A 27,933-nucleotide genomic window follows, 5' to 3' on the forward strand; every position below is an offset into this window, starting at 1 on the left:
CCAACCACCAATAATCTTTTTTTCTCCATATCACTTTCATGGTATGAGTCTATCAATCCAACCAAATTGTATGTCGTGCATTGGAACCATACACCAAACAAACCCTATATAAAACTAGGATAACAAAGTAGCATAAAAAACCTATAAAGTATTGCATATTTTAGATGTCATGCAGAGTTTTTATTATTAGTTAATATTAAAGAATTGAAAGTCATTAGCATTGATTTTCTTAATCCGTATAATCTAGCAAACAATTTTGTCAATAACATTCAACCATAGTGTAGAAATCTTTATGAGTTGGCTTGCGTGTATTTGCTATTTGCAGGTAACAATCTTACATAGAACATGGTACAAAGTTTTTATGTATTTTGTGATATCATAGACACATATATATATATATATATATATATATATATATATATATATATATATATATATATATATATATATATAATTTTTATTTGAAATGAAACATTTTAAAATATAGTTGATTTATGTTTGAATATCATAGACTTTAAGACTGAGATCATATATCATTCAAACAATGTATATATCTATTTTACTTGACAATTGTTTATCATTTACCGCAATTGAAGCATCTAATGGAGAATTTGCTGTCTTTTTTTATCAGTAACGAAATGATACACACAATTCTTTTTTTGGTGTCGCTATAATTGTTTGTATCAAGATGTTTTATACTAAGTATTTAACACTTGTATAAAAATATTAATATTATATTTGTTGGAAATAAAGATAGTTCAATTTTGATAAGTCTTTTTGACATAAACAATGTGTCTATTGGTGGTGTTTTACATCACATTAATTGTGTAACACTAAAAAATCACCATAAATTAAAATTTTCAAAACCAACAATGAATCAATATTGTTTACAGAAAGAGTCATTGTTTCAAAAGCATTATTTTAAATCAGAGTTTTCCCAAGACCTAAAGACATAAAAACAGGAAGTTGTGTACGATCACGCCTTCGCCTTCCCACGATCCTCGAAAGCACCTGAAACCATAAACTAAAATTGTAAGCCAAAGTTTAGTGAATTCCCCCAAAGTACCACCACACAAACATATAATCAAACATATAATGGGTCCATAACCTTCCGGTTGGATTACCTACGGCCCATAACCTTTCGATTGGTTTGCTCCATACATAACGGGCCTACAACCTCCTGGTTAGATTGCCCCCGGCCCACAACCTCCTGGTTGGAATGCCCCCGACCCACAACCTTTCAGTTGGAATGCCCCGGTCTGTTAGCTGATAGCACAAAGTAGTACAATCTCAACCCCACCGTACCATGTCGACATATACATAACAAATAACATATATCCAATAATAGATAATCATATAAATTGTTAACAGACTACCAGACAGATCTACAGACCTCTAACGTATAGTAACTACCATGATACACAACTAAAGGGGTCGACATTTGTGCCCTCGACCCACATGCATAATGAGGAAAACCCAGATCTCATTTGGAATGCAAACTGAATAAAACTCTGCTCTGAAAATCAGCTCAACGATTAGCTAACCAAAACCAAGAACTTACTCTTTAATTAACATCTCAAATACCCAAAATACCCCTAGGTCAACTTGGTCAAAACTCTAGTCAAAGGTCAAAGTCAACTAGTCAACCCAACCAAGTACCCAAGCCTTGACCGAGATCGGGCAGTTGACCTCGTATGCTCGGCGTACGCAGAGGTACTCACTGAAGTCATACTTTCCATATTAAGAGCTTAATACTTCGACTTATTACATCCAAATGCAGATCTAATGCCAAAATACTACTAAGAGTCATAAAGCTTCCAACTTTATGACTTTGCATGCCCAATAAGTGCTTAATACACAAAATCCCAACTTATTAAAACCTTAAGACCATGTAGAGCATGTGTGGGGAAAACTAAGCATTAAGATCACATTTTATGACTCAAGACCCCTCATAGGGTCTGAAAGGACAACTTATTCGATCAAGAGCATGCCATGCTCAGGAATCAACATGATTGGGACCAAAATGTTCATAACTTCAAGGCTAACAAGATCTAAAACAAATCATCATCAAGTTTTGAGCTTTTTACCTTAAAATGATGCTAAACGGTGGGGAGATTCTGGATCTAAGATGCCTCACTTATCCAAGGTAGTCGTCTCTTTTTCTCATTCCTTCTTAAGCACCAAAAGTACCCTCACAAGCTCAAGAACACTCTCAAGGTGGATTAGGGTTCTAGATTGATGAAATCGCAAGTGGAGGCTGAAGGGTGAATGAGAAATGAGGAGTTAATGATGTTTATATATGGACCAAATCCTAAAAATTAGGGTTTGAGGATTTATGACGTACGCCCTGCGTATGCGGTGTATGCCCAACATATTAGGGTCCGCCCCAGTACGTCCAACATACTAACTCTTTGGCTAAAATCATTTAAATGCCACTATGGACCATTCTCGCAATCTTTTTAAAAACACAAGGGGAAAAATACAATATTCCTTCCTACATAGGGTTAAAATTAAAAATAACTCATCATCGGGATGTTATAGATTGCTCTTCTGCAAGGATTCAATTTATTATTAAAACAATCGATTTTACATGAATCTCTTCTTAAACATTAAAATGAAAAATATATAGCCATAAATAAAGATATATTTGAAATAAATTGTAATATTTATGTTTTAAAAAAAAGAGATTCTAGTCTATGTTAATGATTACTAGACAGGATAAGAAAAATATGTTATGGATTATCTATTGACTCATTATAATTAAAACAAAAAGAACCTTTGTATTCTGAAAGTGAGAAAAATACACATAACTATTACTTGATGCAGCAAAAAAATTGCAAATTTTAAAACACTTATTTACTAAACTGATTATGTATTAATCTTCTGATGAATAATTGATAGTTCGTTTGTCTAAATCGTTATTTTTGTCATCTATTGGACTAAATTTGTAATAAATTGAAGATATATGGGCCAAAAATGTTAAGGTAAAAGTTTAATGGGTATAAGCAAATATTAAGATATAATGTAGGGACGAGTTTTCTAATATCGTCTCGTAACAAGCTGGGAACTTTACCGCTCTAAAACCTCCCCTCCCCACTCCCTTTTTAAGCCGCCACCACCTCGCGTATTTATCACTTCCGTCGCCTCCGCACTCTGAAACACTTACCAGTTCGCCGGCGATCGTTGTTACATCGACGGAGATAGTAATTAAACTTATCTATTTCTCATTACTCTTCATCTCCAACGTTTTGGAATAGGATCAGAGATTGCATATTCAAAGAGAATCGAGTTTTGATTGTTTTGATTATGATTGTTTTGCGATGAATTTATTCCTTCTCTATTGGCAGAAACCTGCTGAAGTCGTTTGAGAAATGCAGATGGATGAGAACACTGGCAATGGTGCCCCAAAACCTCCGAGAAAGGTCTGTTCACTGTGCTTTTTTTTTTCAGAACTTAAAATATGATGGTTTTTATCGGAATGAATATGAATTTAGATGTCAAGCTTTGATGTAACCTTAATATGATCGAAAATTGGTTGATTTCAGATGAAGTTCAAGCCAAAAGCGCCTCCTAAAAGAGAGCAAAAGCTACTTTTACCCAAACCGTGAGTATTGATCTTATAGTTTGTAAACTTGGTTATATTATATACAGATGCACAACTTGATCAATGTTTATGTGTTGTTGTATGACATTAATGACTGATATGATTATAGTTGTCAAATGGGAACATAATATGCAAACCTCGAGTTTTTCTCTTTGCAAATAGTAAGAAAAATGTTCATTTAATTTGACATTGAGGTAGTTTATGTGAATGGAGTAAATACATACCAAGAAAACTCACTTAAATATTTTAATCATCCAATAACTTGTATGTGCCTAGTGAAAAGTTTGAAGATGATGAAGCTGATGATGAGAAGGCAAAAGAACTGATGAAGATGTTCAAGGTATGTCTAGTCTTGAATTCGATTTCATTTATCTTATTATGCTCTCAACTTTGCCTCCCATACATCACATTGGAGTTCTCAAGATTTTCCATTTAACTCTCTGATTTATCCGATTTTAAAGCTCCTTGTTTTTGCTCATTTGCAGGAAACTTCTAACAGGCCAAAATTCAAAACTGAAACCAAGCGTAACTTTCCTTCTTCTTCATCACTTTCCTCCTTCTTCCTCACATTTATTCCCCTCTCAGTTTTGGTGTTTATCTCTTTTCAAGATTTTAACTTTTAAGCAACAACAGAATATAGTCTCACTCTGTATACACCATAATTGCAGCTTCAGCTCGAGTTTCATCATTTAACTTTGGTACCAAATCTGGAGGTGGAAATGCTGCAACCTCAAGCATTGGAGCAAAAGAATACAAGGAACCATGGGTAGGTTAAATACAGACTGAATTTCATCTTTCTGTAGTTTCCATTATTATCACTTTGAAAACTATTTTCTCTTTAAATTTTTTCTCTTCATGTTTTGTTAAACTATACTTCAGGATTATTACAAGTACTATCCTGTTACTCTACCTCTAAGGATTCCATACTCAGGAAATCCAGGTATGTTTTAATTTTAAATATAAACCTGCTTTTATAGAATACATGTAATTTATTCATCATTTTTTTTTTTTAAAAATTATAGAGCTTCTGGATGAACAAGAATTTAATGAGGAGTCAGAAACCAATGCATACAATGAATCCTCTGTAAATCCCGCTGAAGAACTTGGTTTACTGGTTGGTTACTTTCACTTATGAAATTTCATTTTTTATACATGGATGCATAAAAAAATATAAAATATAAAAAGAAAGAAATTTGACAGGAGGAAGACTTGGAAAAGAAATTAATTTTCTTTCAACTACCAGCAACAATGCCTATTCCAAATCAATCTGTGAAAACAGAGGGAAAGCCATTGAAAAATGCTTCAAAAGCTTCCAGTTTGAATGAAGTTCCTGCAGGATCTATGGGCAAAATGTTGGTGTATAAAAGCGGTGTTGTCAAACTCAAATTAGGTGATCATTTATTCAATGTGAGTTCTCTTAGCAATCAATGTACTTTCGTTTCATATGTTTATTATAGCTTCTTACTTTTGTAAAACTATAATCTTCTAATAAGTTAAAATAGAAATTATAAAGAAATGAACGGGGTGCAGGTTTCTGGAGGTTTGGATTGTTCATTTGCACAGGATTTGGTTGTGATGAACAGTGAAGAGAAATATTGTTGCAATGTTGGAGAACTTAATAAGCGTGTCGTTATCACCCCAGATATTGAATCTGTCCTTGACAACATGGATATATCATAAGTATTACTCATTTTTTTTTTTTTTTTTTTTTTACAAATGGAAGAAGTTTTGACTGAATACATTTTCTGATTATTCATATATCGATTTTTTACTCTTTATTCATATTATTATTTATTTTATCTAATCAAGTTTGGAGTTTGTGTATATTTTTTTTACACGTGTATGTTTATGTTGGGCATGTATGGTTTATGTATGCACACATACACATACATATACATATAATCAGCTCTTGTTCTTAATATTACTTGTTTATTATGGCATTGTATGTTTATTTCTTGCTATTTACCCATTGTACTTCCAAGATTTTTCTTATAAAATCATTGTACTTAACTACTATCCAAGTATAACATTGTATTTCCTGTTACTTTTATTAGGGTATTGCACTTTGTAAATCTAACCAATTGTATGATTTATGTTTCAATTGCTTTATTATTAAGACAATGTACTTTATTTTCATGTCATTCCTTAAATTTACAAAAAAAAAAAGGTTTTAAACACACATAACTTTTGATAAATAAAACCCATTAATAAGTTTCTAAAAAGCACATTGTTGTTTTTGGAAAAGGGTTATAAGAAACAAATAAATGAAAGTGAGATGCTATATTACAATAAGACTCTCTTTGATGTGTTTGCATCATGACTAAAAAAAAGAATATTATGGTAAATATCCGACGGAGGTGTCATACAACCATACTTATAAGTCTTCAACATGTTAAAAGATCATCACTAGCCCAATTGAACCAATATTATTATCTAAAAGAAGTTAGATTGTTCTACAATGCTCTAGAAGATTCTAGACATTATGGAAGACTATGGAAAGTTTCGGTTAATATTGGAATATTGGAAGACTCTAGAATATTGCAGAGTGTCATAGAAAACTCTGGAAGGTTATGAAGAGTTTTGTTCGACACAACATATTCCTACTAGATGCATCATCATCATATGATTCTAGTTTCTAGTCATACTTCTAGTCTTAGTCATTCCTACAATTTCAAAAGTATAAGAAAAATTGGTAAATGAAAATTCCACGAAAGATATAGGAGTTGTAAACAAGAGAACACGCATACATGTATATAAAGACTTTGTCCTTCTCAAATAAGTATATTTTAAGGTTGTTGCAAGGAAAAAGAAACAAACAATAGATGTCACACTATTAACCATGTTATATTAATAATCACATGCTCCTAAAAGCGAAAAGGAAGAATATGCCTACATAAATAGTTTGAAAATCAGACTTAAAAAAAGGCATTTCCTTCGGTAGCCACGTGATGCTTTGGTGCTTATTAAGAACAATCATAACTTCCTTCATCACATAATAACAACATAAACTTTTTCAGAATTTACGTCTAGTATTTCAGCTTTTAGGCATCACATAAATTGGACACTTGAATTACAACAAAAACTTTAACACTTGGAAATAACATCACAATAATTTAGTCATCTATAATAAGGATACTAACATAATTCTTTTGACTATAAATCTTTTAAAACTTCTTAACCTTATGTGGTTAAAAATTCAATTGTAATTAAGATTCTTTTTTTTGCATCATTTAAATTAGGAAAATTCAATTAAATAATCTTTAGACTTTAGAGTCAAAACCATCAATTCTAGAAAGTTATTTTAACCCCACCAACTTTATCAGATAATAAAATTCTAAGTATTAACTTTGTAACTTGACTAAATATCACAACATTTTAATTGTCAACTAATTAGAGACACTCTCCCAAAAATTAGAGATAAAGTTGTGTGTTTGTTAAAATAGTTTACAACAAAAAAGTGAGACAGAAAAGTATGTATGTTTATTATACACATGTGTAATTTTACTTTTTAATCATATCTATACAAATATCAACTATAAAATTTATTAACCAAATGAGTTTATAGGCTCACAACTTTATAGTATCATAAGATGGTACTATTATTAGGCCATCGGGTATAGGGGACATGCCAAGCAACATGGTTTCCCTCCACCTCACCATCATCTCGTTCCAAACTATTGTTGCTCTACTTGCAACGATCATGATGAATAGAAAAAAGAGAGAAGAAGAGAAAGCTAGTTAGTTATGTTCTTTCATTGTATATTATACGCACCAAATATGCCAATGATTGTGGCACCATGACACCCCATAGTGGTGTGCACGGTCGTGGTGATTTTGGTCCAAAACTGCAAAGAGCACAAAAAATGCCAACCATAAAAAATACCAACAATAGAGATCAAAACTATACAAGATATACAAAATTGGACCACTAATGCACCACTTGATTTTTTTTGAAACAAATCGACAATTTATTAACAACCAGATACACTATTTTTGTAATTTTGACTTAAGATAAAATGAACTCACAGCTCATAGAACTTTATGTTAGCCCACTGTTAAATGATTTGAGCCCATTGTGGTTTAATTTAACATGTTAATGTTGCCACCGTTTGATTCGTGAGAGTGAAATGGCGATCCGAAATTTGTCGTTTCCATTTGGCAATTCAAATCGATTCCTTATCTTCTTGACGTATTTAAGATAGTGATTGATATGCAACTTCAAGAGATGAACTATCATTTAATGAAGCCAAACACGAAATTACTTTTTCTATTGTTTATTTGTGCCCGAGTGAGTTTTTCAAAGCCTTTGATTTGGATAAACCGAAGAAAATGGTTACACTTTATCAGTAAGAGATTCTAACAGAATACGATCTTTGAGTTTTTGAACTGTAACTTAATATTACATAAAGGACGACCGATTTTATCAATCGAAAAGCAGTAGAGATGTTGCCAAAAGAATGATCGAAAATTAGAAGCATACAAGTGTGGAACATGTAGTTTCCGCAACAAAATGGTTAAGTAATTTTTAAGTGAAAAAATGTTTTAGAAATTTTATGTGATGATTCAATTATGAATATATTTTAAGTATAAGACCTTGTTGGGTACAATTATAAGAACTTTAATATAACTATTGTATATATATTTAAACATTTTAAAGCATACGACTTGACTTGCCACTAGTATATTTGACTATTTCATTGGAATCATGTGGTTTTATGTTATAGATTTGTCACTGATCATGATCATTAAAATCCTTACCGTAATCCTACAAAAACGTCAAAAAAACAATGTGTGTGTCTATATATATATATATATATATATATATATATATATATATATATATATATATATATATATATAAACGCCCATTATATATAACAATAAAAAGAGATAAAAAGCACTAATAATCAAGAAAACTAAAAAAAACCATAGGAACTGAATGTGATTTTCACATTAGAAGTATTTCTTGATCAACAAGAAATACTTAGAAGTATTTCTTGATCAACAAAGAAAAGATCAAGACATAGTTAATCAAGAAAACTAAAAAAAACCGTAGGAACTGAATGTGATTTTCACATTAGAAGTATTTCTTGATCAACAAAGAAAAGATCAAGACATAGTTAATGTTATGCCGTTGGTGACATTGACCAAACAACGACTAAAACAAGTAAGAGATAATGGGTGGGAACCTCTCTTAAGTTCAGTCATATCATTTTGTGAAAAAACTTGCATCAAAGCTCCTAATATGGAAGATGTATATGTCCCGAAAGGTAGAAAAAAACGTGGCAAACTACACACCACAAATCTTCATCATTTTCGAGTTGAAGAATTTGTTGCGATCATTGATTTGCAACTTCAAAAGTTGAAGAACCGATTTGACGAGATTAGTATGGATTTACTTGTTAAAATGGCTAGTTTAAGCCCTGTTGATGATTAGTATGGATTTACTTGTTGATCAAGAAATACTTCAATACTAAAAAAAACCATCAACAGGGCTTAAACTAGCCATTTTAACAAGTAAATCCATACTAATCTTGTCAAATCGGTTCTTCAACTTTTGAAGTTGCAAATCAATGATCGCAACAAATTCTTCAACTCGAAAATGATGAAGATTTGTGGTGTGTAGTTTGCCACGTTTTTTTCTACCTTTCGGGACATATACATCTTCCATATTAGGAGCTTTGATGCAAGTTTTTTCACAAAAGGATATGACTGAACTTAAGAGAGGTTCCCACCCATTATCTCTTACTTGTTTTAGTTGTTGTTTGGTCAATGTCACCAACGGCATAACATTAACTATGTCTTGATCTTTTCTTTGTAAAGCGTTATTCAAATCATTTGCCACACCAAAAATAGTCTTCATCAAATGTATCATGAATATAAAATCAAAAGACTCAAGTGAATAACCAACAACATCAGCTTTTAGCCGGTTATCCGAACTTGAAGATACATCTCCAATCTTATCAAGAACCTTGCATATCACAGGATATAAGGAAATAACATTCACAATCATTTTATAGTGGGATCCCCAACAAGTATCACCCGACCTTCCCAAACTTAACTCTTGATTCAATCCTTTGCCACTTTCAAGTTTACCATCATAAAATGCTTGTGAAACCTTTTGAGCTTGAGCTTCTCGCAACATTTCTTTTTCTCTTACAAGAAACTCCAATGACATTCAGTAAGTTTGTAAGTATCTCAAAGATCCAACCACAATCTATGCTCTTTTTTGAAACTACAACTAGTGTTAGTTGAAGTTGGTGAGCAAAACAATGGACATAGTATGCAAATGTGGTTTCTTTTAAGATTAGGGTGTTAAGGCCATTACTTTCACCCTTCATATTGCTAGCTCCGTCATATCCTTGACCTCGAATTTTAGATGGACTTAATGAATACTCCGCAAGCAAAGAATAAATTGCCTTTTTAAGAGATAAAGCTGTGGTATCAACGAAATGTACAACACCGAGAAACCTTTCAACTATATCCCCTTTCTTATCTACATACCGCAAGCACAAAGATATTTGCTCATTATGAGTTACATCAGCCGATTCATCCACTAATATTGCAAAATAATCTTCACCAACTTCTCTAATAATGTGTTTAGTTGTTTCTTTTGCACAAGCATGTATGATATCTTTTTGAATGGAAGGGGAGGTTACTTGTAAGTTCTTTGGAGCATTTTTCAATACAACTTTATCAACTTCCTCATTATGTTTTGCTAACCATTCAAGAAGTTGAGAAAGTTTCCTTTATTACTTGATTCTTGACTTTCATCATGACCACGAGTTGGCAATCCTTGATGTAGAAGAGATCTTATAAAGTGTAGTGAAGTAAGCAAACGAGTGTGGTATTCTTTTTGGGCTTTTGTAGATTGTTGCTCAAAAGCACTTTGTATCAACTTTTTGGGTTTGGTAAGCATCTCAAATTTTTATCTAGCTCGATTATGTATACTATTAACAGCTCCCACATGTCTATCGAACCTATTTGGCATATTCCAACTTTTAAAGCCATCCGTAACAAAAGCATCTCCACCTTTTCCATTAAATTCATCCTTGTCCCTAAATAAGTAGCATAGAAAACAAAAAGCCGCCTCTTTTTCAAAAAGCCATTTATGTTTATCAAACCAAGTGGGAATAAAGCGATGCATATAGCCTCCAAAATCTGTTTGAAGAAATTGATGACCACATGGTTGGCAAGGACCTCTTTGTATATATTCTTTCCTCACTGCATCTTGGTCGTTGTGATGATAATCAAGGATATTATTTCTCAAGCCTGGATCATGTGGAAGTGTATTTACATCAAATTGACTTTCTCTTTCCCTATATGGAAATTTGGTGCTACCATGTGTGATATTATCGGGCGTCGACGAAGAATCATCTTGAGTCTTTGTTTTCTTTTGAGCATTAACAAACCAATCTAACGTCCCATGTTTCTTCTTGCGTTTTGATGACTCGTTTTCATCATCATTCATTGTTATCGTAAGAATATATTTAACCTAAAAGGTTAACAAAATTAATTATCTAAAAGTGAAACAACAAAGGAATTAATTAGTAGGCTTTACATATACATTTCTTAGTAGTAATTAAACCTAATTAAAAGATAATAAAAAACTATAAATAAAAAAGCTAAACACATAAACTGATAAACCATAGTTTACTTTATCATTTTAATTTAATTCTATATAACATTGTTAAATATATGTATAGTGTTTCCTATGCTACAACATGCCTATAAGGAAATTGGTTTTACATAATCACCTACTGACATGCCACATGCCTTTTAACATAGAAAAGACAAATTGCCATTGACTCCACCATCAATTACGAATACATATGTACTTTTTAGTCTTTATTTATCAATATAATAATAATGACAACTATATGATGCAAAAATCAAGAAAGTAAATTCACTATATCTTTAACAGTTAGCACATATTCAAAAAGAAACACACAAAAGTGAAGGAGAGAAATTGATTTAAATCTCACAAAATCCAACATGAAACGATGAACCACCGAAGGCGATTACAAGAGTAAAACAGAAACTAACCTGAAGAACAAGAGGCCAAGAACCAGAGACGATGTTAGCAAGATATCAAGACAAAAAAAATTCGAAGTTTCTCACTTTCTTTTGTCGAACTCTACGGTGACAAGAGAGGCGAAAGTGTGTCCAACGGTTAGGGTTTATTTGGCTTTGATTTTTCGGATTTATTTTCTTATCTTTTAGTTGGTTTTATAAAAATTGTGATTTGTGATAGATATAGAGTTTGTATTTTTCTTGGTTCAAATATTTTGTAGTTTTTATAATTTGTTGATAAACCCAAACTTGATTAGGATTTCTAACGATTTTATTTTATTTTTTCGTTTAGATTTGTTTTTAATAATGACATGTATTTACTAAATAAAAAAAAACAAAAATCATTGCGGTCAAATATAAGGAACAAGAATCTTAGGTTGAAATTATAGTTTTGGTATGCATTTAATTTGACAAGGGTGTGCATTTATAATAAATGTATAAATATATAATTTTTTTAATGAAGAAAGAGTAATCCTAGTAATTATTTAAGGGTATGCATTTGCATACCCTTCCAATATGCTACATCCGCCCCTGCCCTAAACCCACTCCGTTCTCAGCCACCACCCCTCCAACACCCCTTTCATGAAACTCTAACCTTAGATGAGCCTTGTGAGCTAAAAGAAGGTGATTTTGAGTGCTTTGGAGTATGCATGGTGCACCTTAGAGAAGAAGGAACTTCTTGTAGAAGTGTTGATCTATCTTCTAGAGGTATAAAGTTTGAATCTTGATGATGCATTTGTTAGATCTAAGCTAGTTTTGGATGTTATGAGCTTTTGGTCATTTTAGTGCATAAAGTTTAGATCTTGAAAGTTTGTGACCGTGTTATGGATAAAGTTGGAAACTTTATCCATCTAAACATCATTGTGGTTCAGATCCGAAGGTTGGAGACTTGGACTTAATGGATTAAGTTGAAAAAGATGCACTTTTGGTCCCATTTGATGCTTAAAGTCTAGATCTTGGTGGTTTGGACCATTCTAACGGATAAAGTTGCAAACTTTATCTATTATGGAGTTCTTGGGATCCATAAAAATGTAATGTTGATCCTTCTATACCTTCCATGAGAGTATCATGATGTCTTAATGGATTAATAAGTTAAGGTTTTAGCTTTTGGACCTTTTCTAGACATGGAAAGTCATAAAGGTGGAACCTTTATGACTTAGAATGAAGTTGTGGGACTAGATCTGAGTGTTGGATGAAAGGACTTAAGAGATTAAGCACTTAATGGAAAAGTGCCATTTGGCCGGGTACGCCGGGCATACCTTCGAGTACGCTACGCGTACTCGTATGGAGTCCCTATTTTGGTGGGTAAGTACATCATGCGTATGAGCTGAGTACACTGGGTGTACTCAACCTGAAGTTTGATTTGTTGAATTTGACATCCGTTGACCATTGAATTTTGACCAAGTTGACCTTGGGACAAACTTGAGGGTTTTGGCCCATTAACTAAGATTTTATATGGTTTTGGTATTGATAGCTCGGAAAGCCAACGGGGCAGCAGCTAAGGATTTCTTCCAGGGAGATTCTTCATTCGAGATGAGTTTCCTCACTGCACTAATAGGGTCGAAGGCACCAATGCCGACCCTTGGATTGTTATTCAGGTTATCTTATGATTAAGTATTGTAGTGATATGTTAGATCGTTATCCTGATAGATAGGATGTTGCTATGCTTAGGGACCGATTAGATCTGCCTATTATATGTTCTGGATATATGTTCTCCAATAGCTTGTGTTGATGTAATATGGTTGGGTTGAGACTGTACTACTTTGTGCTGCCAGTCAACAAACCTGGTAATGTTTATATCGGTACATTATATGTATGCCTATTTGTTATATGTCGACATGGATTGTGTATGTGTGTGGTTGGGTTAAGGCGGGCATGATTCATGCTGAAGGCCAACATACCTAGGGTGGCCCGGATAGACTGAAGGCCCATCAGGGCGTACTAGTCAGGCCGAAGGCTCGAAGAATGGTCTAGATAGGCTGAAGGCCTAGCGAGGCGGACTAGACATGCTGAAGGTTCTGAGAGCGGCCCAAACAGGTTAAAGGCACGGTAAGGCGGTCCAGACAAGCTGAAGGCTCTGAGAGTGGTCCAGATAGGCTGAAGGCCCGGTGAGGCAGTCCAGTCATGCTGAAGACTATATATGCATGTTGTTATTTGTATATGTGTTACTGTTTGTGTGTTGGTACTTTAGGGGAACTCACTAAGATTTATGCTTACGGTTTCGGTTTATTGTTTCAGGTGTTTCGAAAGTTTTGGCAAGGCGAAGGCGTGACCGTACACATCCTCACATTTTGAACTCATGGTTTCTGGGAAACTCTAATAATGTGAATGTTTTGAAAACTATGTGTAAATGATTCCGGTTTTAAATAAATGTTCCGGAAACAACGGTTTTGTAAACACTTCTATAGATAAATGATTGTTTTGGAAAGTTTAAATTTTACTAAAATTTTATGAATGTTACACATGGTATGGACGGTTTTTGAGGGTTTCCCAGGGTTTCTAGAAGCCTCTTGATTGCATAAAAGGAAACTGTAACACCCGGTAATTGTAAGGTATTTATTTAAATTTGGTTATTTAATTATTTTGATTTTGGGCCTTGAAGTCATTGGACTTTTCATTTTGGGCTTGGGGTGTGTCGTACGTGGGGCGTACCACCCCATATACGCAAGGAGTACTAGAGTAAAAGGAACGCAGATGCCATACACGTACGCCTCTTTCGTTTACTAAGGTGTTGCTTGTTTTAAAAAAACCACTTCTGACCACTTATTAATGCGCCGCACAACATTTGTCCCTTTGCAGCTGTTTGTTTTTCAGAAGACTTCTGACTTAAAAACTGTTGTGTGTGCGTTGCGTGGCGCAACACTTGACCCTCTGCTTCAAACCTCTTCACATATTAATTTAACTTATTGTAGCAGTCTGCAGAGGTTAAAAAACAAACAGACATTTTATTACATGCGACAACCGTTTGGTCACCCTCTTCTGCTGAAGGTTGCAAAGGCGGTCTGTAGACTTAATGCATTTTCGCTTCTAAAAAACAAACGACACCTAAGTTAAACTGGCTATTCATGGGCTTGACTAAATACATGTATAGTCATCGGCTCACCGTCTTTCTCCTCTTATTACAATGTCAACCGCCTCCTTTGTTTATTAAATTAAAGCGTATAGGCATACTCCATCTTCATCTTTTTGCATCAAAACAAATATCTACGACAACGATGCCTTTGAGATCGGCAACGAAGACGGTGTACTATCGATCACAATGGTCAAAATTAGACGACCATCTTCAATGGTCCTCTGTAATACCCACGAACTTAAAGAACTTGAATCATGTACATTTCAGCCTTAAAATTTCCCAATTTCATTCTTTGTTGGCTCAACTAGTTTTCTTGAGATTGATACGTGTCATTTGTCTCAATCTTCGATGTATGTCGCCGCTTGTGTTCTAGAAGCAAGCAACATATTTTTAGGTTCAATGGTGTTAATAAGTTTGTTTATTGAATCCTTTAATCCATTCAACCCTTAAATCAAAGTTCTTCTTCAACTTCGATTACAAGTCCTCCACATCTTCTTTTTCCTGCCTACGCTTGGGATCGTAACCAAAAGGCTTTAGGTTTTGTTTATTTACAAGATTCTTTTCTTTGATTTGGGCCTCTGTACGTTGAAGATCAATTTGGGTTAATTATAAATTAAATTTGGAGAACTTATTTTTGTTTATTGACATACTCAAAGAGTATTCAAAGTTATTGTAGTAACAGACGATGAATGTATCTTAGGACTTAGAGATCTTGTGTTTCAGGTAACATAAGCAAATTTTATTTCCTTCATGATTATTTTCAATTGTCTCTACATGTCATGTGTTTATCTCCATCTACTTGCTCCACATAGGAAGCTTCTCCCCCGTGGCCCTATCTACTCTAACTGTGGGAAGCATATGGCCATTTTGACATGAAAAGTCAAAATGCACTTTTCCATTTTGGAACTAAATGAGTATGAGTTGTTTTCTGTAGTCTATTGCTATCTTTTTCAATGTTTTTGTCTTGTGTTTCATGTTTTGCCTATGTTTTATTTGTAGTGATCAGACAAGACTTAATTGTAGTGATTGGACAAGACTTGAGGAAGATTGTTGGAAGGTTGTTCGGCTTGATCATAATCATAATTTTGTGAAGGTGCAAATTATATTCTCTCTTTTAAATTCAATATTGATCAATAAAATCCAAGGCTTGATCATAATCATAATTTTGTGAAGGTGTAAATTATATTCTCTCTTTTAAATTCAATATTGATCAATAGAATCCAAGGCAAGAAATGAGCCAAATTTTGTGAAGGTGTAAATTATATTCTCTCTTTTAAATTCAATATTGATCAAAAGAATCCAAGGCAAGAAATAAACAAGGTACAATAATTATAACAACTTTAAGAATAGGGATAGAGGCGGCAGAAAACATATCTTGAAACCTTATCTGTAAAACAAATTGTTTCCTCAAACCATATATATATATATATATATATATATATATATATATATATATATATATATATATATATATATATATATATATATATATATATGTTAGGTGCATTTTGTGCATATTTTTACACACCTTTTAGTCTCTTTTGTGCATCCATTTAGCATAGTTGCCCTTCATTTTTCTTGCATTTCATCAAAGTCATGTTATTCTCTAGAACAACCTTATTTGCACGTTTTTATGGTCTTTTCAGGTAAACGAGAGGTTGAAACGCGTTTTGGGAGGTGTCACGAAGCGTGTTGAATTTATACTGAAAAGTGAGCATGTGTTTTGTTTGAACAAAAAGAGGCTGTTGACCATGCTGAACACGACCCATGTCAGTTTAGCCTATTTTGACACGGGTCGTGTTGGTCCAACTGCGCAATTTTTGAGCATTGTACTTTGGAAGAAGAACCGAGGATGACATGCCAATTTCCACTTAACACGACCCGTGTTGATTTACCCTATTTTGACACGGTGCGTGTGCAACCCAAAAACTAACTTTTTGCAGTTTTTCCTATCTTTCATATTACGGGATTTTGGGCATTTTTACACTTAGACTTCTTTTCTAAAGCACAAGAAAAGAGAAATTTCGAAGGTTTTTGCAAGGTTTCAATTGTAATCATTTGGAAACATTTGTTATTGGATTTGTAAGTCTTGTATGTGGATTATTTTATCTTTTCTATACATATTGCTTGTTCTAGTCATGTGTAGCTAGAACCCTAGTTTCTCAAACTTTATGTCTTGACTTTTTAGTTGTGATTTGAATCATACGACTCGATGTTTGTTTCTAATTTCTGTCTAGTGAATTTGATTTTGTTTCAATCGAATGTTTGATTTTGATTTTAGTTCTTATTGGCCATTTGCATTAGGGTTAGATCATTCAAGTCATCTATTTTGCAAAATCCGTAATTGTTTTGTGAAATAGAGCAAGTAACAAGCACTAAATTGAATTCTTTTGAATAAATCTAGTGTAAATCATATTCACACATTCTTACACTCCCGAGCTTGTGAGGAGTATTGAATGTTTTTGGGAACATTCATGTAAAGTTTAATGCAATCTTTCAATCTAACTCTAAGAGCTTGTTTAGATTAGGTTGGTGAGGTTAGGGTTAATCAAAGAGCTTATTTTGGTTAATTAATGTGGTGAATGGAAAATGTTAGAGCTTGTTAACAATGTCAAGTAATTGAACAAATATCATGTCATATTGGAATCACATTGCTAAGTCATTATACATAGAGTTGGAGTCTTTCATAAAATTTGAACTTACTTTAATTAGTTAATCATTTGTTTGTCCCATGTTATTTACTTATTTCACTTTTGCAAACAAAACCTCTTTGTGACCAAATTACCTTACGCAAAAAGGTATAGAAATTAGCCCTGTGTCTCTGTGGATCAACCATGCTTATCCTGTGCTACTTTTTAGTGCAATTAGCCCTTGGATCTATGTTTTCTCTATTATACATGCAAACTTGAACTATCCACGGTATTACCCTAACTAGCATACAAAACTTGATACTTGGGTAATAAAACAAGTTAGGTAACATACCTTTTCTTGTAGCTTGTTGAAAACCTTGAACCTTTAGCCTTTAAGAGCTTAGCACCAATAGTATGAATGCCTCAAATGGAATCACAACACATCTAGAACAAAGGATAAATTAAGAAGAGATTCCTTACACACACAATTGGCTAGCCCTCCAGTATTCCACTTAAGTGCTCTTAGGTGCCAATTTTGGTAGCCTTAGGGTCTCTTATATAGTGTGGCAAACTAGGGTTACACCATGTAAGCCCTAATGACTTTCCATATCCCTCATGCTCCATGGGTTAAAACCTCAATGGAGTATCCATGTGTTACCACATGGGTTTAGCCCAACATGAAGAACTATGGATCATAAGCCCACTTTATAAGAATGAATGACTACCAAATCAACCCCTTATATTTAATTAGTCTCTTTTGATCACAAAATTAATTCCAAATTAATTCTTGATCAATACTAATTAAATAATATGATTTCATATTAATATATTAGAGCTTATAATATATTAATAAACCATAAATAACCTCTTCTCAATTATCCATCCTTCAGATTGTTCCGGTGCCATGCAACCCAAATGGACCATGCTACTCTCAGGTCAAGTACATACCAATAATAGTTATGTGCTTAGACACCTAATCCGATAGTCTCCCACTTGGATAAGTCTAATAACTATTATTTCAAGCATGACTCCAACCCAACTAGCCATCGTAGCTCTTAAAAGCCTCTGTCGAACTCTAACCTAGTCGATGACGTGTCCATTAGATAAGGGATCATATATTCCTCCATTCTAGATATCATATGGACCGAGACATGGATTATAATCATTCTCTCTGTCCATCTGTTGTTTCCCGATTTCCGATTTATGACGACCGACTAATTGAACAAATCAAATAAGTCCAGGCCTGATGTCATCACTAAATCATCAAGGGGCCCACATATATTGCTTTTATCCCTCTAAGGGTAAAAGGAATGGATAAACTTCGATTTAAATGATTGCTTGTATTTACTCACCAAATTACACACAACAATATGTTTTATAACACCAAGTTACTGGTGCGTTTACATATGTCAATGTGCAACTGACTTGTAAACTACAACTCACATGTCTTGGTTTCAAGAATATAAGATATTATCGTCTCATAATCACTTATGATAAAATCCATGAAGTGATTCAGATGAGCGTGGGTTGAATCCAATACTCGAATCTTATTCCAGGAGTACTCATGAACACTGCAGCCACCTTGTCCTAGACAAACTACAGGCCCGTTCATGATAGTCTTGCCTCAATACCTACTTCTAAAGTATGATCGACTGTGGATCGTTTGAATAACCTAGTTATTCGGGAAGTCAAAACATGCAAAGTGAAACACAAGAATAATACTAATCCTATATGGCCCCAAAAATTTTGAGCCATATTGATTACTCATTATTCATTGTATAATGTTTCGAATAATCAACTTAATACTTGAATTAAAACAATAGTCGTGTCATGCTCTAAGCATGCACACTATGTTTGTCTAAACAATAGTTATGCCATGCTCCAAGAACGCACACTATGTTTTTCTATGGTCCTTACTTTGCGAAAAAGATCAATTGACAACTTTACAATGATGTTCATTTCACAATTCCAAGTCCTTATTGCAAGTGTAAGAATCCCAAATTCTTGTCACTGCTAGAAAGTGTTAGATTCTAAACTATCATGCAATGATTCTTTTGTAATGTCTAGGTGCCAAAAGTCACAGAGACTTGACCAATGATATTACAAAATATTCCTTTGGAGATTGTTACAAGACAATTCCATGGAAATGAAGTTAAAAATTCAAAGTACATTTCTTTGAACATCATTCTTGCATAAAAGTTTCTAACTTTCTCATCTATTCTTCAACTCCCAATATGGAAACATTCCATATTTTCCATACGATAACTCATTATTAATAGACTCTTGTCTATTCATAATAATGTAAATATGGTCATTCCATTATTATACTGATGGGTTTTGGTCCTAAGAACATCTTATGTGCTCATACAAACCCTAATATTTGGATCTAGGTTTCTCTATTGTACATGCAAGTTATCCAAGACTATAAACCCTAATTCTAGCATACAAGTAATCATATTAACGTAAGAATAGGTTTAAGATGTTACCTTGATTGTTATGTAGTAATAACAATCCCAAATCTCCTTGTATTGACTTTAGAAAGCCTAGAGTCACAATTGTCACTCCTCTAATGGTTCACAAACACCATAAGAAAGAGGATGAAGAGGAGAGAGGATGGAGGCTGCCCAAAAACGTCTACAAACCCTAGAGGAGTCTTAGCCATGTTTTTGGTCCTTTAGGGATCTATATATAGTGAGGCTATTAGGGTTATCTAACAAGGAAACCCTAATTTGAATGCTTAAGCCCTAAGCAACCCATGGACTCCTTTAATTAGGGCCTTGGTCGATTTCCTTATGGGTTTCCCCATAGAATTCGTCCACTCCTTAATTTAAGACAATCCATAGCCCAAATTGCAATTATCCTATAATTACAATTTCAGTCCCTTAAGTTTAATTAATCTCTTTTAGTCACAAAACGAATTACCAATTAATTCTTGACTAATATTAATTAAACAATATGATTTCTCCTTTAATATATTATTCTCATAACATATTAATAAATCATATTTAATCCTTTCTCTCCATAATTCATCCTATCAAGTTGCTTTGGTGAAGGCAACCCAAAAGGACCATGCACCATCGGGTCAAGTACATACCAAAATAGTTATGGACTTAGACACTAATCCAACAGTCTCCCACTTGGATAAGTCTAATAAGTATTATGCGTATGACTTCAGATCCTGATCTGCAATCGTAGCTTTCCAAAGCCGCTGTCAACTCTGATCATATCAGATACGCGTGTCCTTAGATAAGGGATCATATATTCCTCCATTCTAGATATCGTATGAGACATGATTTCAAATCATTCTCTTTGTACTATATCTCGATTTCCGATTTATGACGACTGACTAATTGAACAAATCAAATTAGCCCTAGCCCGGCCGAGCATTTACATTTGTCATCACTAAATCATCGAGGGGCCCAAAGATATCGCTTTTATCCTACTTTGGATAAAAGGAACGGATAAACTTTGATTCAATGCTCGCTTGCACTCACTCACCAAATCACACACAACAATATGTTTTATAACACCAAGTTACTGGTGTGTTTACATATTATCAATGTGCAACCGATTTGCAAGATACAACTCACACATCTCGGTTTCAAGAATATAAGATGTTATCGTCTCACCAATCACTCGTGATACAATTCATGGAGTGATCCAAGTGAGCGTGGGTTTAATCCAATGCTCAAATTCATATTCATAAGCACTCATGAACGTTGCAGCAAACATTTTCTTATGTCTAATACTCTTTTAGACAATCCACACACCAATTCACGACAGTCTTCATTCATATCTACTTCCAACATATGAACGACTGTGGCCCATTCGAATAATTTGATTATTCTTAATAAATTCAATTATTCTGGAAGTCCAGACATGCAAATGTGAAACACAAGAATAATACTAATCCCATATGGCCTCAAACCTTTGAGTATAAATAAAACTCCTTTTATTTATCACCATATCGATTACTCATTATTTGTCGTTTCGGGTAATCAACTTCTTACTTGAATTATTACACTTGTCTCATGCTCTTAGCATGCACACAATGTTTACCTATGGTTCTTACTTTTGTGAAATAGATCAAATTGAACACATTTCCAATCATTCTCATTTCACAACTCCAAATCCTTTTTCATAAGTGTGAGAATATCAAATTCTTGTTACTTATAAAATATGCTAGATTCTAACATTCTATGCAATGATCCTTTCGTAATGTCACTGCACCAAAGTCACAAAGACTATTGCCAATGATATTACAAAGTCCTCTATCGGACATTGTTACAAGACAATTCCTTAGATATGATGTCTCTCACTCAAAATACATTCCTTTGAACATCATTTTGCATAAAAGTTTCTAATTTAGACATAGATTTTCAATATTCAATTCCCAATATGGACACGCTTCCATATTTTCCATGTGACAACTCATTCTTAATAGAATCTTATCTATTCGTAATGATGTCGATATGGTCCATCCAATATGGAAACATTTCCATAATTTCCATATGACAACTCATTCTTAATAGAATCTTTTCTATTCATAATAATGTTGATATGGTCCATCCAATACCATGCTTCCAACTACTCACAAGCGACCAATCCTCGTCAAACTTTGGATTGTCCTTTGATAGTTGTTTAATTATTTTAGTCAAAACCAATTCTAGTCCCTTTTCCCTCTAAATGCGCTCAACATTTGGAAAATTTTAGAATGGTCAAACATTAAAGCATTTGCAATTGATCATATACCCGAAGCGTATGGGACACGACGCATAATGTTTTATTTGCTATGTTCTCAAAATTCGAATTGTGAAAAGGAATGCCGTAATCATAATCGAAATTTTAAGAACACACTATGTACCCTTGACTAAATTTATTAACATTTCTCAACCTAATCCTTTAGATTTGAAATAAAGCATAATATTCTCTCCCTTAATTATAGCAAAACAACTTTACAACCCTTATGACTTTGCAAGGTATAACTCTTGTTTTCTATAATTAATATTGCCAACTTGCAATACGTGCCTTAATAATCATACAATCATAACTTTTATGCTCCCATTATCATGATGATTATTATAAACATAACACTTATGCTCCCACTAGCTTCGACCTGTATTCAGAAACAGCTAAACTTTCAAAAAAACAATACTTATTGAATTTCTTAAATTCATGTTTCTAATACTTAATGCTTTGATAATCTTTTATCAAGGCCTCTTATACACCTTTGTCTAAGATAGTTCATATGTGTGTCTAAACAATTAAGACTAATTTCCAAACCTCACAATTCAAATCATGGAAAGGGATACCGTAACCATAATCGAATTCGAGAATGCAATTTTACAATCACTATCTTCTTAAAATCTTTCTTAGTGAAAGCATTTCCTCACAATCATTTTCATGAAGGAGGAAATCTTATGACACTTAGATTTAAACGGTGTATTTGTTCCTATCCATGTGAATTTGTTAAAACCAAAGTTTTACGACAAATTCAAACTCATATGGACCGAACTTTCTTAATCCTTATTTCTTGCCTTATGGTAGCACAGCTGCCCACCACGTCTTCCAAGTAGTTAGGCAGCTCACCCTTTCCTATCAATGTACCTTTCATTGATTAAGGTGCCTTGCCTTTTATGCGTTCAAAATGAGAACTCATAGAACTCACATGCATAATTAACTCAATTGGAATAGCACATAAACAAAATAACGTCAACACGATAGGTTGTAAACCTCAACTCGTGTGCTAGTGATGATCGATAAGGTTTATTTGATTTGTTCTTGAACCTTTTCAAACCATTAAGACTCCCACTGACTCCTTGACATATAAGATTCTCTTGTCAATTAACATTTCTTGACAAACAATTATTCAAGAGTTAGCGTAGTTTTTATCAAAACATTTCATAAATTGGTCCTAGTTGGTCTTTGTCTTATCCAAGACATCACAACTTTTCCATATTTGATGAATGCTATAAACCTTCTTAATACTTATCACTCAATATCACAATCTTAACTCTAAGACTTGTTTTGGAACGAAGTATGATTGACTTTCTGATTTAACCATTTCTTCAATTCTTGATTCCTCTTCTTAGACATACAATTGCACTAAGACTCACTTAGAGGATCAATTGAGATATGGTTCTTAATCATTAAGACCTATCATAAAGTATAAAAGGTACTCTCCCTTCTTCTTAGAATAGAGAAACTTTTATCTTTCTGCCTACTTGATTCTTCTTATTCGTTCTGCTATTGATCTAAACCCTTTAATCAATTCAAAATTACACTTAATCTTGTAAGTATAATCACATTTACTAAACCTTTAGTAAATAATGACGAATATCTTTATTATTCTTGTGGTGGACTTGATCAGCACACAACTTTGTGTACTCGATCTCCTAGTCCTTCACTCGACATTTTGTCAATGAATTAGTCTAATTTCCAAATATGAAATTTCTCATTCATCGTGCAACCAAGTTGCATGATTCCAAGTTTCTGTCCAATTGAAATTTGGGCGATGAGAAACTCTCCCTATTTGGTAAACTCTCGACTTTCCATAAATAACATAATAAGAACCAAATCCATTATTGCTAATAATAGAAACATTCAAACATCAATTTTTCATATACGCCATTGTAAGGATAAATAAATAATATAAAATCAAAATTTATTTTATTGCGGAAAAATTTTGTCCTTACAATGCAATTCATTGAAAAACTATGCTAATACATCTTTCTTAGCAATCTAATTCTAACTCTAAGTAGTAGCTCAAGAATCTAATCTTCGAGAAATGCGATCGAAATCCATTCCTTCACGGTTAGATTTTGCTCACTTCTTCCCTTAAGCTTCCTTTCTTTTCTTCGATCCTACAAAACATCAATTGTAATCTTATCATATTATGTATTAAGAATCTAGAATAGAAGCTTAAAAGAGTTAGTTAATGGATTTTACCTATATTAGAGCCATATGTTTCGACTCTCCCATCTCTTAGATCTCTTAGGTAAATGGGGCAACTTCGTCTCCAATGCCCTTTCTCTTGGCAATAAAAGCAAATTGACTCTTTTGGAACATGACATGGAATTACTTCAGACATTGCCTTTCTCTTATGATCAAACTTTTCGATCATAGCATGTCTTTCGTTGCCATTGTCCATATCCATGGAGGTCTTGAAGGCAAATTCACCAATCAACTTTGTTTTTCTATTGCGCCAAACCATTGCTGATTCAGCAGCAATAAGCATATAGGTGAGATCTATAAGGGTCACGTCGCGGTTCATCATATAGTACTCTCTTACGAACTCACTATATGAGTTAGGAAGTGACTGAAAAACCCAATCAACAGCCATTTCCTCACAGACAATGGATCCCAACATTCTTAACCTATCAATGTGTGACTTCATCCCTAGGACGTGTGCACACACCGACTTTCCTTCTTTATGTTTACTTGCCAAAAGGGCTTGAGTGATCTTGAACTTTTCAAGCCTTTGAACTTGTGGGTTAGGGAGACTAATTGGAGGAGGTGGAGAAAGTGAAGCATGATTTCTTGTTCCTCGATCGAATCGTGGAATATCATCTTCATGTGGAAAGCTTGTTCCACGGGATTTGGGAAGACCATAGTTGTCGAACTTGACATCTTCAAAACGGGAGAAAAAGAATTCAAGTTAGTTGAATTATTAAGTCCTTAGTAAATCACCCAAATGAGATACTAAGGCTAGAACCCAACACAATATTCTACAACTTGGGAGAGGGATGCCGTAACCCAAATTGCAGAACATTTGAAGGTAAGTGAATGACGATTCACTAATTTCCACCATGAAAAACGAAAAAAGAAATTTAAGTTTTAAATCTATGAAAACTCCTAGATCCTTTGAGATTCATTGAACATTTCAATGACATGTTTAAATCTCGATATGCCCCTCTTGTTTGTGACTGGGATGCCGAGGATCACAAAGCGGGTGTGAATAACCATGCAAACTTACATGGTGCCCTCACATGTTACAGTCACCTATTCGATGTGCCGGTAAACCACACACGCTCCACCGAAGTATGACAAACATTGAGTCACCCTTTGCTACCTTTGCTTAGAACCATTTAGTGTGCCGGTAAACCACACACGCTCCACTAACGTCTTCTCAAGGGTACAAAGTGTAATTTCATGGAATTGCATCAATTCACTTTTGCCTAAGTAACTAAGATTGGGAATTTGAAAATATTTAGTTACTTTTGTACTTCAATATACTTATAATGGAAGGTTTTGTCCTATCCTACCCGTTCGGCTAACGACCCTCCACTAGTCAAGAGTGCGGTGAGTAAGAGTGGATACCCATTCAATCACCATTTTATAGGCAATTTCCTTAAACACCCCTTATAGACCAGCTTCGTGAATGAGGCCTACTAACGGTAAGACTGACTTTTACTCATACATATATATAATGTTAGACTTTTAATGTTATATATAGTATAGGGTGTATTTTACACTTTTAAAATATTAGGTGGTCTAATTTAACAATTATACTTTTAATTCAATTAAATTGTAAACCTAAACTTTTATGGATTTATTAAACCTCTTTTAATTATACACTTTAATTAATTAATAAAACCATAAGGGTGTGATTTGAACTTTTCAAAACAATACTAGGGTTTTTAGAATTTAACATTCCTAATTAAAGTTTTAATCAACTTTTAAATTCCAAAACTTGAGGGCAAGTTTTGAAACATTTCAAAACATTAGGGTTTTAACTATTTAAATTTCAAAACAACAAAACTTTTGGGTTCAAATTTAAACTATAAAACCTAAAGGGGGAAAACATGAAACTTTTCATAACAACAAGGATCAAATAACAAATAATCTAAATTAACATTTAATCACATAATTATCCATATTTGATTTATTTAATGATTTCTTGCAAAGCAATTTACCAATTTAATCAAATTAATTAATCAGTTATCACATAAGGAAGCAATTATCTTATTAATTGATAAATATCATCAATTAGATCAAGAATATAGTCAAATATATCATAAAATCGGATTTATATTGATCTAATATGATAAGGCAACTATCCTTAAGCAAAAACAACAAGAATTCCTGAAGTATGCTCCATCTGACGAGTTGACTCGTCGAGTCAAGCATGGACTCGTCGAGTCAACATGGACTCGGCGAGTCCAGCCTCCAGAAACCAAAAAATCGAATTTTTCAAACATATAATGCATCAATACAATAAAAACCAGTCTAGGCTCTGATACCAGTGATGGGTTTTGGTCCTAAGAACATCCTATGTGCTCATACAAACCCTAATGCTTGGATCTAGGTTTCTCTATTGTACATGCAAGTTATCCAAGACTATAAACCCTAATTCTAGCATACAAGTAATCAAATTAACATAAGAATAGGTTTAAGATGTTACATTGATTGTTATGTAGTAATAACAATCCCAAATCTCCTTGTATTGACTTTAGAAAGCCTAGAGTCACAATTGTCACTCCTCTAATGGTTCACAAACACCATAAGCAAGAGGATGAAGAGGAGAGAGGATGGAGGCTGCCCAAAAATGTATACAAACCCTAGAGGAGTCTTAGCCACGTTTTTGGTCCTTTAGGGATCTATATATAGTGAGACTATTAGGGTTATCTAACAAGGAAACCCTAATTTGGATGCTTAAGCCCTAAGCAACCCATGGACTCTTTTAATTAGGGCCTTGGACGATTTCCTTATGGGTTTCCCCATAGAATTCGTCCACTCCTTAATTTAAGACAATCCATAGCCCAAATTGCAATTATCCTATAATTACAATTTCAGTCCCTTAAGTTTAATTAATCTCTTTTAGTCACAAAACTAATTACTAATTAATTCTTGACTAATATTAATTAAACAATATGATTTATCCTTTAATAGATTATTCTCATAACATATTAATAAATCATATTTAATCCTTTCTCTCCATAATTCATCCTATCAAGTTGCTTTGGTGAAGACAACCCAAAAGGACCATGCACCATCGGGTCAAGTACATACCAAAATAGTTATGGACTTAGACACTAATCTAACATATACTTCCAACTGTCCTTAAGCAACCAATCTTTGACGAACCTTAGATTATCCTAAGCAGTTGTTTAACCGCTTTAGTCATATCTAGTTCTATTCCTTTTCCCTTCTAAATGCCCTAGGCATTCGGAAAATTAGAACACGAGAATATTATAGCATATGCAATCGATCCTATACCCGGAGCATATGAGATACGATTCATAATGTCTAACATAAATAAATGATACTTGATCAGTCTTTTGCTATAATATTTCTACTTGCCATGTTCTTATAATTTTGATTATGAAACGGGATGTCGTAATCATAATCAAATTTTGAGAACGCAATTAATATTTTCATATATAGAATTTCCTTATGTTGAACCATTCCAACATAACATTCATATATATTTGACTAAATTTGATTAAAATCTCACAATCTAAGCTTTTAGATTTGAAATGAAGTATAAATTCCTCTCCCTTAGTTATAGCAAAACAAATTTTCAAATCCACAATTTTGCAAATTGAAACTTT

General features: G+C 33.5%; 3 protein-coding genes across 5 annotated transcripts; 1 reads left to right on the forward strand and 2 right to left on the reverse strand.

Moving 5' to 3' along the window:
- The first annotated feature begins 3,062 nt into the window (after nucleotides 1-3,062).
- Nucleotides 3,063-5,386, forward strand: LOC111892546 (uncharacterized). 3 transcript variants are annotated; one of them, XM_023888596.3, is made up of 10 exons: nucleotides 3,063-3,203; nucleotides 3,348-3,422; nucleotides 3,546-3,604; nucleotides 3,881-3,944; nucleotides 4,090-4,129; nucleotides 4,273-4,370; nucleotides 4,484-4,544; nucleotides 4,627-4,718; nucleotides 4,805-5,011; nucleotides 5,135-5,386. In XM_023888596.3, exons 2-10 carry the CDS (start codon nucleotides 3,372-3,374, stop codon nucleotides 5,282-5,284), a joined length of 822 nt encoding a protein of 273 aa, XP_023744364.1. In that variant the 5' UTR covers nucleotides 3,063-3,203; nucleotides 3,348-3,371; the 3' UTR covers nucleotides 5,285-5,386. The 3 variants fall into 3 exon arrangements, with proteins under 3 accessions (XP_023744364.1, XP_052620016.1, XP_052620015.1); XM_052764056.1 differs by lacking the exon at nucleotides 3,063-3,203 and adding an exon at nucleotides 3,714-3,765 and having other exon boundaries at nucleotides 3,210-3,422; XM_052764055.1 differs by lacking the exon at nucleotides 3,063-3,203 and having other exon boundaries at nucleotides 3,210-3,422.
- Nucleotides 5,387-9,077: 3,691 nt separating this feature from the next.
- LOC111892488 (uncharacterized) lies at nucleotides 9,078-9,617 on the reverse strand. The gene has a single exon (XM_023888526.1). The coding sequence runs from the start codon at nucleotides 9,615-9,617 to the stop codon at nucleotides 9,078-9,080; it is 540 nt and encodes a 179-aa protein (XP_023744294.1).
- An 85-nt stretch (nucleotides 9,618-9,702) lies between these two features.
- On the reverse strand, nucleotides 9,703-11,075 carry LOC111892487 (uncharacterized). Its single transcript, XM_023888525.1, has 2 exons — nucleotides 10,556-11,075; nucleotides 9,703-10,322 (listed from the first exon to the last, which is right to left on the reverse strand). Exons 1-2 carry the CDS (start codon nucleotides 11,073-11,075, stop codon nucleotides 9,703-9,705), a joined length of 1,140 nt encoding a protein of 379 aa, XP_023744293.1.
- Nucleotides 11,076-27,933: the final 16,858 nt, after the last annotated feature.

Source organism: Lactuca sativa, chromosome 5, assembly GCF_002870075.4.
Source record: "Lactuca sativa cultivar Salinas chromosome 5, Lsat_Salinas_v11, whole genome shotgun sequence".
Lineage (NCBI taxonomy): Eukaryota > Viridiplantae > Streptophyta > Magnoliopsida > Asterales > Asteraceae > Lactuca > Lactuca sativa.

Coding starts and splice junctions, on each gene's coding strand:
- LOC111892546 (XM_023888596.3), top strand. CDS start 3,372: ATGCAGATGGATGAGAACACTGGCAATGGTGCCCCAAAACCTCCGAGA. Junction 3,945..4,089: donor AACTGATGAAGATGTTCAAG/GTATGTCTAGTC, acceptor GCTCATTTGCAG/GAAACTTCTAACAGGCCAAA. Junction 4,545..4,626: donor TCCATACTCAGGAAATCCAG/GTATGTTTTAAT, acceptor TAAAAATTATAG/AGCTTCTGGATGAACAAGAA.
- LOC111892488 (XM_023888526.1), bottom strand. CDS start 9,617: ATGATTGTGAATGTTATTTCCTTATATCCTGTGATATGCAAGGTTCTT.
- LOC111892487 (XM_023888525.1), bottom strand. CDS start 11,075: ATGAATGATGATGAAAACGAGTCATCAAAACGCAAGAAGAAACATGGG. Junction 10,323..10,555: donor ACATGTGGGAGCTGTTAATA/GTATACATAATC, acceptor TTGAATGGTTAG/CAAAACATAATGAGGAAGTT.